This window comes from Elgaria multicarinata, chromosome 3 (genome assembly GCF_023053635.1).
Source record: "Elgaria multicarinata webbii isolate HBS135686 ecotype San Diego chromosome 3, rElgMul1.1.pri, whole genome shotgun sequence".
NCBI classification, from domain to species: Eukaryota; Metazoa; Chordata; class Lepidosauria; order Squamata; family Anguidae; genus Elgaria; species Elgaria multicarinata.
This window is the reverse complement of record NC_086173.1, coordinates 101102331-101115244: the sequence shown is the minus strand read 5'-3', so window position 1 is coordinate 101115244 and position 12914 is coordinate 101102331. Positions and strand designations below refer to the sequence as shown.

At 43.0% G+C, this 12914-nt stretch overlaps 1 protein-coding gene across 2 annotated transcripts; it reads left to right on the top strand.

The window, feature by feature from the left end:
- Nucleotides 1-238: 238 nt before the first annotated feature.
- TMEM115 (transmembrane protein 115) lies at nucleotides 239-8201 on the top strand. 2 transcript variants are annotated; one of them, XM_063121100.1, is made up of 2 exons: nucleotides 239-1687; nucleotides 7438-8201. In XM_063121100.1, exons 1-2 carry the CDS (start codon nucleotides 834-836, stop codon nucleotides 7643-7645), a joined length of 1062 nt encoding a protein of 353 aa, XP_062977170.1. In that variant the 5' UTR covers nucleotides 239-833; the 3' UTR covers nucleotides 7646-8201. The 2 variants fall into 2 exon arrangements, with proteins under 2 accessions (XP_062977170.1, XP_062977171.1); XM_063121101.1 differs by lacking the exon at nucleotides 7438-8201 and adding an exon at nucleotides 2768-3171.
- Nucleotides 8202-12914: the final 4713 nt, after the last annotated feature.

Below are 12914 nucleotides of genomic sequence, written 5' to 3'. Positions count from 1 at the left end.
GGATTGGTAGTTTTGCGATCATGGGCAGCCCTGGCTACACACGAGAGCTGAACCTCCATTTCCCGGCGTGCACCGGATAGCTCACAGATCAGACACGCGTGCGCAGTCGTACTGTTTGTTTGCGTCTGAGTGGAGGCCCTGAGGAGCGGAGTCCTGGCCTAGAGGAGGAAGAAGCGGCAGCAGCGAGGGCGCTTGCCTGAGGGGCGCTGCTGCTGCTGCTGCTGCTGCTGCTGCTGCTGCTGCTGCTGCTGCTGGGAGTCGGCCTCATCAGAGGGAGGCTTCAGCTTCCGGCGGCGAAAGAGCCTCGTGAGAGGCTGAGGCGAGGCCTTCCTCGTCAGCCTTCCGTCACCGCTGTCGCACTGAATGGGGCTGCGAGCGGCTCGGCTGCGCCCGCTCCTGAAGATAAGCCTCCTTCTTCACCTCGCCGTCTGGTGAGCGGTGAGGCCGCCGCTCCTCTCGCTTCATTCTCCGCAGGAAACCTCCGCCAGCCTCCTTCGGTGCAGCAGGGCCGTGGGCGTGGTGTGGGAGAGGGTGCCCTGGGGCTCAGTGGGTCCAGGAACAAGGGGAGGTGGGGCTAAGGGGCCCCTGATGTTTTCCATTTGGGGCCAGGCGGGATAAGGAGAGCAACCCCCCCACTCCAAATATAGAGGCCTGTGGCTTAAGCAGCTGTCAACCCTATTTGGGTGGTATGTGGAAGAAGACGATGGAGTCGATAGTGAATCTGCGTTGAGAAAAAAGAAGGGTTTCTGCCCACCAGACCCTTCCCCCTTCCCTAATCCCAGACCCTGGGATCCAGGACTCTGACTTCTGGGGCAGGACTTTTGGGTATAAACATGAACAGATACCTACCAGTAGCTCGGCAACATTTCCTGGCTGCACTAGCCAGCACCAGTGTGGTGGTAAAGTCCATCTGTGCCATCGTCATCCTGCTCTACCTTCTCTCCTTTGCTGTGGACACAGTGTTTGGACTTGGGGTGACACCTGGGTATCTCTTCCCACCCAACTTTTGGATCTGGACGTTGGCAACCCACAGTGTTGTGGAGAAACATATCTGGGATGTAGGTGTGAGCTTAGCCACTATAGTTGTGGCAGGAAGGTTATTGGAACCACTATGGGGAGCTCTGGAACTTTTGATCTTCTTTGCAGTGGTGAATGTTTCTGTTGGACTCCTGGGGGCCTTTGCTTATCTTCTTACCTATATGGCATCATTCAATCTCTCTTACCTGTTTACTGTTCGCATCTATGGCATGTTGGGCTTCCTTGGTGGTGTCTTAGTGGCCCTCAAGCAAACCATGGGAGACAGTACTGTCTTGAAGATACCTCAGGTGCGGATGAAGGTTGTTCCTATGCTCTTGCTGCTGCTCCTGGCAGTTTTGAGATTGACCACACTCATTGAAAGCAATGTCCTGGCCTCTTATGGTTTTGGGGTCCTCTCCAGTTGGATATATCTCCGTTTTTATCAGAGGCACAGCAGAGGACGTGGTGATATGTCAGACCACTTTGCATTTGCTACATTCTTCCCTGAGATCCTACAACCAGTGGTTGGCTTGCTGGCAAACCTTATACACAGCATCTTGGTGAAGGTGAAAGTATGCCGGAAAACAGTAAAACGTTATGATGTTGGTGCCCCTTCGTCCATTACCATCAGCTTGCCTGGAACAGATCCTCAGGATGCCGAACGAAGGAGGTAATTTTTCCTGAAATACCAGCTAGTTTGAAGGCTATGTGTGATCAGTATTAAAAATAGTTAGAAGGAAATGGTGGGAAGAACTCATCTAATTGCAAACTCTCCTCCAATATAATTTTATTTTAAAAGTCCAAACTGCAGATTTTACATTTGTGAGTACAGGGTTGTTGTTGTTTTTTTAAAAAAATCTATTTTAGGGTTTCATTTATCCGTGTCAGAACTTATCCATGTTATTCCCTTGTGTAGTACTCTCAGACTTATTTTTTAAAATGTATAATGGACATAGATTTAACATTTTAAATAATACAATTTTAATTTTAAATCATCCTTTTTTAAATTGTCTCAGTGTACTTACATGTTCTGTAACTTTTAAATTTTTGTATGAGACTGAAGTGCACTATAGTTAGCAGAACTGAGTTGACCTATATGTTTTCAGGATTCAGGCTGATGTACTTAATATGCCATGTGCATCCTGTGATTTAACTGACAGTATATGCTGGTTTGTCCCAACATGGAACACTTGTCTGATAGAATTCTTTCATGCCACTTCAGATGTGTGTATGCAAACAGATGGGGAACATCCACCTAGAGGTTGTGATCATGTCAATATTGCTTTTGTTTTTATATACTGCTTCTCGTTTGCAACAAATTCTAGAGTGGTTTACACATAAACAAACTACACATGCACCCACACAAAATAATATCATGAGGCTAGTACAAAGATAGCTCATGGCTGGAGAAAAGCTAAAGTAAACAGGTACATTTTCGATAAATGCCTAAAATGCACCAGTATTGAGGCTTGCTTGATGCATTTAAGAGGGGAGAATGTTCCACAAGGCAGGTACCACTGCAGAGGAGGCCCAACTCCGTATTGCCACCAAACAAAAATCCACAGACTGCAGCATGGACAACAAGACCTCCCCAAAAGAATGGAGTGGCCTGGGAGGTTGTTATAGGGGGAGATGTTCCTTAAGATAAATTGGTCCTGAGTTGTATAAGGGTTTGTATGCTAATACCAAGGTCCCTGTCTGAGGCTTTTCTCATATACTTACATAGTTGTCTCCCTTTCACATATTGCAGAATGGTGCTATGGAAATGGAGGGGCTGTCTGTAACGGATTGAAGCAGCCCTGAAAATACACTATCTAGTTAAGGACAATGAAGAAAAGAAAAGCTGCTAGACGTTTGCACAGAATCCATACCAAAACATTTGAGCCATCTAGATACTCACTTTAAAATGCAATGAAACTCTTTTTTAAAAGTCATTTATTAATGATTTGCCTGTTCCAGCAAATACATGTCTAATTAACTAAGCATGAGAACAGCACTGCTGAAGGTAAAGAAATAAAATTAGACTCCTTTGGAAGCCTGTGTCAAATTGGTGAGCTTAACAGTGCAATCCTAGACATAACTAAGTCCCAGTGAATTCAGTGCGACTTGCTCCCACATTAGTGTGTATAGGATTGCAACCTTAGTCCCATTAGCTCCCCAATAATATTTATAAAAAACAATATAGTAAAAGCTGTTATTGGTTCGTATACTGAATTTATGTTCTGCAAAACTTTTTATGCAAAGTCTCAAAATAATAGCGGTGAGTGCCCATTTTAAAATCTGATTAAGCTTTTCATAGATTTCTGGTACACATTTTAAAAATGCAGATGTGTACACCTTTCCTTGCACTGGTCGTGGTTAGTCCTGTTTGAAGATTATAATTCACCATAAACCTTTCATTGTCTAAAGCAAGTCAGCAATCTGAGTGATTGCCACACACAAGGCTGCAGGTGCAGCCTTGCTTTAAATGAATTTCAAACCTTGACAGGTTCAGGAGCTAATTACCTGTTTGAAGTAATTGATAACAAGTCTGTATTGTGCAGTTCATACGTTATGGGCACAGTACTCTGGCTGGCTGGAGCAAATGGGAGGATTGAGTCTGATAGTAATATACTATGCTACTTGGTGCTGAGGTTGAAATTAATTCTGGATTTTATCAAAGTTGGCAGAATCCAGCAAAAGCTCATTTTTTCTTTTTACCAGAGTTGATAGATCATCAGAATTATTAACTATTTTGTTTTTAAGTTTGAAGTGAGCCACTTTGAGTGCTGTTTTTCAGAGCAGAAAGGAGGGACATCAAATCTCCATATTGGCAAATAGAGGGAGAAAACGTGGAGGCAGTGACAGACTTTGTATTTCTGGGTGCAAAAATTACTGCAGACGCTGACTGCAGCCAGGAAATCAGAAGACGTTTACTTCTTGGGAGGAGAACAATGACAAATCTTGATAAAATAGTTAAGAGCAGACACACCACACTGACAACAAAGGTCCGCATAGTTAAAGCAATGGTATTCCCCGTAGTAACCTATGGCTGCGAGAGCTGGACCATAAGGAAGGCTGAGCGAAGGAAGATAGATGCTTTTGAACTGTGGTGTTGGAGGAAAATTCTGTGAGTGCCTTGGACTGCAAGAAGATCAAACCAGTCCATACTCCAGGAAATAAAGCCAGACTGCTCACTTGAGGGAATGGTATTAAAGGCAAAACTGAAGTACTTTGGCCACATAATGAGAAGACAGGATACTCTGGAGAAGAGGCTGATGCTAGGGAAAGTGGAAGGCAAAAGGAAGAGGGGCCGACCAAGGGCAAGATGGATGGATTATTATTATTATTATTATTATTATTATTATTATTATTATTATTTATTTATATAGCACCAACAATGTACATGGTGCTGTACAGAGTAAAACAGTAAATAGCAAGACCCTGCCGCATAGGCTTACAATCTAATAAAATCATAGTAAAACAATAAGGAGGTGAAGAGAATGCAAACAGGTACAGGGTAGGGTAAGCAGGCACAGGGTAGGGTAAAACTAACAGTAGAAAGTAACAGTAGAAGTCTGCACAACATCAAGTTTTAAAAGCTTTAGGAAAAAGAAAAGTTTTTAGTTGAGCTTTAAAAGCTGCGGTTGAACTTGTAGTTCTCAAATGTTCTGGAAGAGCGTTCCAGGCGTAAGGGGCAGCAGACGAAAATGGACGAAGCCGAGCAAGGGAAGTAGAGGCCCTTGGGCAGGCGAGAAACATGGCATCAGAGGAGCGAAGAGCACGAGCGGGGCAATAGTGTGAGATGAGAGAGGAGAGATAGGAAGGAGCTAGACCGTGAAAAGCTTTGAAGGTTAACAGGAGAAGTTTATATTGGATTCTGAAGTGAATTGGGAGCCAATGAAGAGATTTCAGAAGCGGAGTAACATGGTCGGAGCGGCGAGCCAAGAAGATGATCTTTGCAGCAGAGTGGTGAACAGAAACCAACGGACTGATGTGAGAAGAAGGAAGGCCAGAGAGAAGAAGGTTGCAGTAGTCCAACCGTGAGGTGACAGACTTGACCTTGGGGGAGCTAGGGGTGGCGACAGCCAACAGAAAGCTCTGGCGTGGGCTGGTCCATAAACTCACGAAGAGTCGGAAGCGAAATGAACGAATAAACAACAACAACAACAATGTTTCTCTACTTGAAATTAAGAGTTGGGTTACTCATTGGCTTTTGATACTTGTTTTTTCTGATTTTCTGGCAAATCAGATGTTGATCTTTCTAGAACTACCATCCTGAGCACTTGGTGTCAGAGACTGGGGAGAGTTGGAGGATAGTGAGAGTAGAGATGCACATCTGGAGAAGGAGAGCTACACCTATTTCCCCATGTATGCCATTTGCACGGTTACTGTAGTCCACCGTGGCTTGTTTGATCATGCAACCGGCCAATTGTGTCAAATTGCATGAACTAGAGCTTTTGCTTGTGCTTTGGTATGAAAGGCTGTTGCACACATATACAATTTCTGAAGCTGCTATGGTGTTCTGTGAGGTCTGAGTGTAGATTCGAAATGATCAGTTGCAAGGGTGGAGTGCTAGAGCCTGTGCCTGAAGGGAAAATGGAAGGACTATTACCATCATTGTTGAAACAGAACTTTAAATAAGAAACACATGTTTTTTATTACACAGCACTCTAAGCCAGAAGTTTTTATAGCTCCATGCAGGATAGAGATTACTGCCTATCTGCTGTGGAGAGAGAATATAAAGGTCTAACAACATAAACAGAGATTTCACTTTAATTTGTATGTTTGTAGTTTTCCTGTTTGTGGAATGCTTCTGAATTATCAAACTGCATTGTTAGATTCTTCCAGATGTTCATTTTGCTCCTCTATGCCCCCTCCCCCCAGTTTTCTTCCTTTCTTTTTTGGATTTCTCAGCAGTTGTGTTGCTCCTACCTTTTACTGATGTTTCTGTTTTGTCCTTCCCCATCCCATCATCATACTGATATTCTGTCTTATATTTTCCTCCTCCTAACGCCTCAGTAAGATTTAGCTTGCAGCTGAACAACCTAAAAATGTTGTTTGGGTGATCAGGTCTCAACCCTCAACAAATATGCTTGCCATGGTGAGTGTGGTGCTGCCTTCTGTCAAGCGTCTGGAATAGCCAGCCTTCCTTGCAACTTTGAAGAAGCAGAGGCAGGTCAGACTATCTGAGCAGTTGCTCTGTGATCCCTGCCACCTACCCAACTCCATCATTGAGAGGAAGGCTGGGCATTGTTTGGCATCAGTGGAACTATAATTATGCAGGGCCAAATTGGCAACGCTTAGCTCCTGCTGACCTTTCCTTCTTCAGAGCAAGAAGGGGGAAGTGCTGGATGCTACTGCCAGAAATGCATGCTTCCCCCCACCCCACCCACTCCCCTAGCCTTTTCCTCTAGAAAGACAAGGTGGGAGGAGAGCATTGGATGCTGCAGCTTGCAGGAGCCTAGGACACCCAAAAGTGCACACTCCTCCCCGCAGCCTTCTTCTCAGGGAAAACGGGATGGGAGGGCTGGACACTGCTGCCTGATGGTGCATGAACAGATGCACACACAGCCTGCAAGGTGAGGGGAATGTCCAACTAAAAATTGTAGACCCCTGTGCCCCGTACTTGCCCTTTCTGCCTTCATTTATTTCTTGTGCTTTCATTTGTCCATTCCTGCATCCATTCCTCTGTCTTTACCCACACCTTATTTAAGGAACAGAAAAAGTTGCTGCTCAGGATTGCATGTACAGAAGCACCATAAGATTTTGCAGTCTGAACTTCTTTTTAAAAAGGGGTTATAGAACGTAAATGAGAAGTGGTTCACTTATATAAATGAATATATAATTAAGCATGTACCAAGTAAGTTGGAGTGCTTTGATGGACTTACGAAAGGAGAAGAAAGAACTACACTGTTGCACAATGTTTGCAATCCTCCCTCTTCCTTCCCTTAAATTAGTTTCTTTCCCTTTATACTACATCTTTTCCTCATTTAACTAGTACTACACTTTGGTAAGTTATGGAAATGTTTGAGCAATGGTAAATAATGAACTTCCAACCCGGATCAGAAATTGAGATCTGTGCACATAGATACATTAAATGTTAAAGCTCTGTCTGGCATTAATTAGCAGGGATTAATTAAATATGGCAGGGAGCTTCGGCTATTGGGCGGTGTAAAAATGTAATAAATAATAATAATAATAATAAGAAGAAGAAGTTATTCTTGCGGTGGATGGATATATGGGGGTGGGGCAAGGAGGGATGTAAGAGTGGTCAGGTATCAACATATGGTGTTTTGGAGTTGTTTTGCTCCTCTCATCTTATAAAGGAACTGGAATGTTCTGGTGACTAGTACTAGATCATAGACTTGTCTTTCATGAAACATCACATAACAGTCAAACTAATCTGCATTCACTTTGGGTCATTTTCTCATTCTATAGACAATTGGCCCTGAAGGCACTGAATGAGCGGTTGAAGCGAGTAGAAGATCAGTCAGCATGGCCCAGCATGGAGGACGATGATGAAGAAAGTAGCAAGGTCGATACGCCATTGCTAGCTGAGAAGAGCCGGGACTTTGTCACTGCAGGAAAATCAGCCGGCCAGGAATCCAGCATCATTACCTTTGAGGATGACCCCTCGCAGTTGTGACCATGAAGCATCTGCTCTCTTCTGCCTGTTCCTGTATGTCAGAGCTGCTAATGATCCTTCACATGCTCTCCCTCACAGTGCTGCCTGTTCTGCAGGGAGCAAAGCAAATGTCTACTGGCCCTGAGAGGCTTCCTCCTTCCTTTCAACATTTATTAGCCACACATGGATGATGCCAGCTCTCAGGACTCTTCTGGTGAAAACTGTTAACTGTTGCAGACCTGAGATTTTGGTTCTTCTCTTCATTGAGATTTACTCAGAATTGGCAGGGAAGGAGAGAGAATCCACAACTCCTCAGCTCAGTAAGGAGCATCTGTCTGAATAAAAAGCCCTGCGAGATCACCCTTAATCAGTAGCTGCCATTGTGGCTATTAACACATGTATGTTTGTGTGTAGCTCCTTTTGGTGGCAATTCTGGTTAATCTGTGTAGGGCCTTGTACTGGTGAATCAGCTCCTGTTTTGAGCTCTAAATGCCAGACTAATATGTTAGCCCCACCAAGGCATCACAGCGCAAGCTCAGCAAGTGATACGACACTTTCCCTCTTGATTTCATTTTATCTTAGTAGCAATGGTTGTCAAAATAACTATAGCTTCCCTTTTTCCTTCCAGAGTTGGTTTTGTTATTGATTAAATGAGCAAGCACTTCTTTAAAAAAATCCTTTACTGTATTCACCTTTCCCCTCTTCTCTCCCCCCTCCCCCAAATATTTGGTAACCCTGGTGAGCCCTGCCAAAACGAGCTGCTGGATTATGCTTTCACAGGACCAGCAGTTAAAAACCTTTTAATCACAGCATAACCACTTAGGTCAACCCCTTGCAATTTTGAAAATGAAGGTTTTAGGAATACAGAGCAGCTTTCTTCTAGTATAAGAACTTCCATGTGGAAAAGTATCATCTAAGACTTTCCATAGGATTCCTAGTGGGAATTGATTTTATTTTCTTTAACCTTTGTTTTTTCTTCATTTCCCTTTGCAGTGATTCAAGTGGTAAATCAGCTTTTGTCTTAGGTGGGGTGCCAGTGCATTCAGGGGCTATCAGAATGATTTTTTTTGCTACAGTAGAATATATGTTGCTAGTTCTGATTTATTTTAAATGGTGCTTTTTTGTGGGCCTCTTGACAACTCCTCTGATGCCTGCCTTTTCTCTTTGGTTAGATCATTACCCTCTTCCTTTCCTCTGGGCTGAGATGCTTTTCCCGAGGGGTAGCAAGCCCTAAGATGTTTTGCCTTGACACCCACCCACCCCAAAACGTACACCTCTCCCAGCAGGAAGACTGGTTGGGGCGGGGGGACACTTAGCAGAATGGGGAAAAGAGTGTGAGACAATGTTGTGATACATTTTTTTTAAAGGACCACATGAGAAGGTTTTTTGTCAACCAGGAAATATACAAATTTCAGTATCAATAAACAGTTCTTTCAAAGAGAGCCTCTTGACTGGCTTTATAAACCTCCCTTTATTTGGTCATCTGAACTCCTAGTTGGGAGTCCCAAAGTGCTTTAATTGCAGTAACTACTATTAATACCTGTGGTACCAGAGGATGTTAAATTGTAATAACATTTTAAATTTGTAATCTATTCTTAAAGCTCCTGAATGGTGCAATCTTGCTTGCTTCTGTGGGCTTCCTTGCACAAGTTAGTTCTTTTTTTTAAGTCTCAGTTCCTACTGGAGGGCTGAGAAATGAGGTTGAAAAATGGGACAAAGTTAGAGTCAGGATTTATTACATTTCTAACCTGCTTTTGTCCAAGTTGCTCAGGATGGTCTACATGGCATTTCCCCCCACAATAGCCCTGTAAGGTGAGCTAGGCTGAAACATAGTGGCTATGGCCCAAGGGTCACCCAAGAGCTTCAAGGCTTGAGTGGAGATTTGAAGCAGGGTCTCTGAAGTCCATTGCCTACTGCAACACACCGGCTCCCAATAGGTGGCTTATTGGGTCTCAAATGTTGCAGAGTTTAATATGAATCTACTTAATAGGTAGATTTCATTTGGCAAATGGCCATGTTGAAAGGCAGTAGTGTAGTTATTGCATATGATGGTGTATATAAAGTGCTTTGGTGGATTAACAAAGACAAAAGGGAGGAGAATAATACTATTCTTAAGCATTTGGGATACTCCCTCCTTCCACTTAATGCAAACAAGTTTCCTACATGGAAGGATTTCCCAGATGGGCTGAATGGTGCTCTGTTTGGGGATTAATTCTGATTTTAATTTCAAGGCACTATCTAACTTTAAGCACTTGGACCTTAGATCTAGGATTTCAGTTACAAAAGGCCTATATTTAGAATTCCCAAATCGTGTACCCCATCATGGCTCTGCTGAGGCAGTGAATCACATTACAGATGTCTGGCTTCTCAAGTGCCTAGAAATATGAGGATTAAAGGGGGGAAACAGGAAAAATATTTTTTCCTTCTTTCTTTTTCCAGAATATATATATATATATATATATATATATATATATATATATATATATTTCCGCCTTCTTCCACATGTCCCAGCAGATCAGGAATTAGGGAAGTTGGTGGACAATGGTTATACACGGTCCAGAGAAGTGAGCAGGAAAGGGCCTCAGTAAACTGGTCAGAGAGTAAAGGCTGGGTAAGGAAGCCAAGAACAATACCAAGGAGCTATGCCAATATAATGTTACAGTAGCAACAGTTACCTCGATACTGTGTTACTGGGTTCTTCAGCATGGTTCTCGTGGACATGAATGTGCCCACAGGCACCCTGTCCTGGTGCCAACCAGGCTCCTTGTTCTTCCTGACTTTTATATGACTAAAAAAAAAAATGACTAGGGAGCTGGCATGCTGCAAGGCAAAGGGTTGTCCTCTAGCACCACCTTTATTTGGGTTCAAAAGAATGATTTTGAGCTTTGAAGCTTATACTTGGAGTGGTTACTTTTTTTTTTTTTAGCCTCACCAGTTTGCTTTCTGGGAAATTAATGTTTTGTGACCATCCATGCCCACCATGGCAGCCATTTTAAAAATAGGCAAGCTCCTCTATAACAGGCATTTTGTGATAAGCACCCATGACACTCAAAATTCCAAATGTGCATGTCAACCCAAAAAGATGGAGGACCCCTGCTATTATAATACTGCTAGCAAAAGTCCTAATCCTACAAAAAACCATATCCATATATTCAGTAGGCGGGCAAACTTTGCAGCTAGGCTGGTGCTTTGCCTCCTTTGGTAGTTTCCTGTTCTTTCGTGAGGTGGCTTGTAAGCAGGTTGGATTTTGGTGGGTTCCTGGTCCAGCATATTGAGAATGCAACATCCTGGGGTCTGTAGGAGATATTCAAGGAACTTAGGTGGCTTTTAGGGGGCGGGGAAATGGGCATGGGGGTAAACTGAGCATCCTTCTGAGGCCCTGGAAAGCTGATGCCAGTCAGAGTACATAATCCTGATCTAAATGGACCATTTCAGCATAAAGCATCTTTATACAACGGGCTAGAGGCTTTGGTGATAAGTGATGGGCAGGTGCCTTGTTCAAGTTCAATCTTCTGAAAAGGACATTGGGCCCTGTCTTAGGAGAAGGGTGGCCCAAAAGACCTGCTCTTGAAATTCTGGTGCCTAGAAGCCCAAGTGCTGCATATTAATCACACATGTGTAGAGCTAATTTCTGTAGGATCCTTCTTTCTACCTCTTTCCTCATCCTTGCTAATGAAGAGAACTAGGGTGGATAGAGAATCTCTGCCTACTTATCTAAATTCTTTAAATATTTCATTGAAGAGAAAATCATTTTGAGTTTTTTCTAATATTGCTCTGTTGCATTCTGTTGAGAACAATGTATGTGAAAAATCCTTCCACCTGTACAACCTTACAACTTTCCCTTGTGGATGAAATGTAGTTCATACCCGTAGGTTCTATAGAAAGTTCTTTTGTGATGGACGTTAGAAGTGCAGGAGCTGTATCGGCTCCTATGGGTGAACAATATTCTCACTGTTTTGTTTGGTGTTTCCTTAGTGATAACCAAGAGGAGCTCATAAAATCATAGAAAGAAACTAAGTTGAGTAAATACAGCTTGCTTTTTCATTTCAAAAATGATATTCTGGACTGCTGTGTAAAGAAGAGGTTTCAGCACAAGCAGGTATCTTCAAATTGGCCAGTGTCTCCTTGCCATTTACTTCTTCCTTTGTAGCATCCCATCCTTTATGAAGTACCAAGGAGAATTATCATGGCATTGAAAGAGCAGCTGCAGAATCCTTCTGCAATTGATGAATGTTTCTAATAGTAATTAGGCTCTTCATGTTATTTTGCTATCATCTTTCAACCACATCACATGTGAAGGAGCACCCTTGAAGGCATTGGAGAATATTGCACCAGAGGCTTCCCAGTACAGCTCTTTTCTGCACAGTGCTAAAAATAGTTGTTGGATTTCTACCGTCACTTGCAGTTGCAGTGCCATCTATTGGTAATACTGGGCATGATGATTACTGGTGGAAAAAACTCTTTAAGTAGTAAATCAACTAAGACATTCATAGAATCAGTCAGAAGGAGACATTGTAGGCCATCTAGTCCAATCCCCTGCTCATTGCAGGAAATCCAGATCTAGAGCACCCCTAACAGATCTGTCTCCACTTGACGATCTCAAAAGAACATGAGAAGAGCCCTGCTGGATCAATCCAAAGACCTATCTTGTCCAACATCCTGCTTCCCCCAGTGGCCAACCAGATGTCTCTGAGAAGCTCACAAGCCAGACATGAGGGCAATGGCCCTCTCCCACTGTTGTTCCCCAGCAACTGATAATCAGATATATGCTGCCTCTGATCCTGGAGCTAGTATATAGCCATCATGGCTAGTAGCCATTGATAGCCTTCCCATGCTTTATTTTGTTCTCCTTTTGAAGTCATCTAAATTATTGATCATCACTACATCTTGTGAGTGAACTCAACCTCCAGCAAAGGAGCCACCCCTCTAGCTAATCAATATAATTGTCAAACTGCTCTTACTGTGAAGACATTTTTCCTAATGTTCAACCAAAATCTATCCTTCCTCTAACTTTAAGTCCATTAGATCTAGACCTAGTTTTTACCACTGTTTTGTGTATTAGTAGTCCTTCAGGTATTTGAAGAGTACCGTCATGTTCTTCCCCTCAGTCTTCTCTAGGTTATATATACTGAATTTCTTCAATGTTTCCTCATGTGACTGGTTTTCTATACCATTGATCATCTTCGTTTCCCTCCTCTGAACCCATTCTAATTTGTCTACATCCTGAAAGTGCAGCTGAGCATGTCAGATGAGGTATGACTAGTGCAACAGAATAAAGTGTGACTTGAAA

Excerpts from the sequence above, each read along its gene's own strand:
- TMEM115 (XM_063121100.1), top strand. The coding sequence starts at position 834 with ATGAACAGATACCTACCAGTAGCTCGGCAACATTTCCTGGCTGCACTA. Across the intron at positions 1,688-7,437 it reads CAGGATGCCGAACGAAGGAG|ACAATTGGCCCTGAAGGCAC; the intron begins GTAATTTTTCCT and ends CTCATTCTATAG.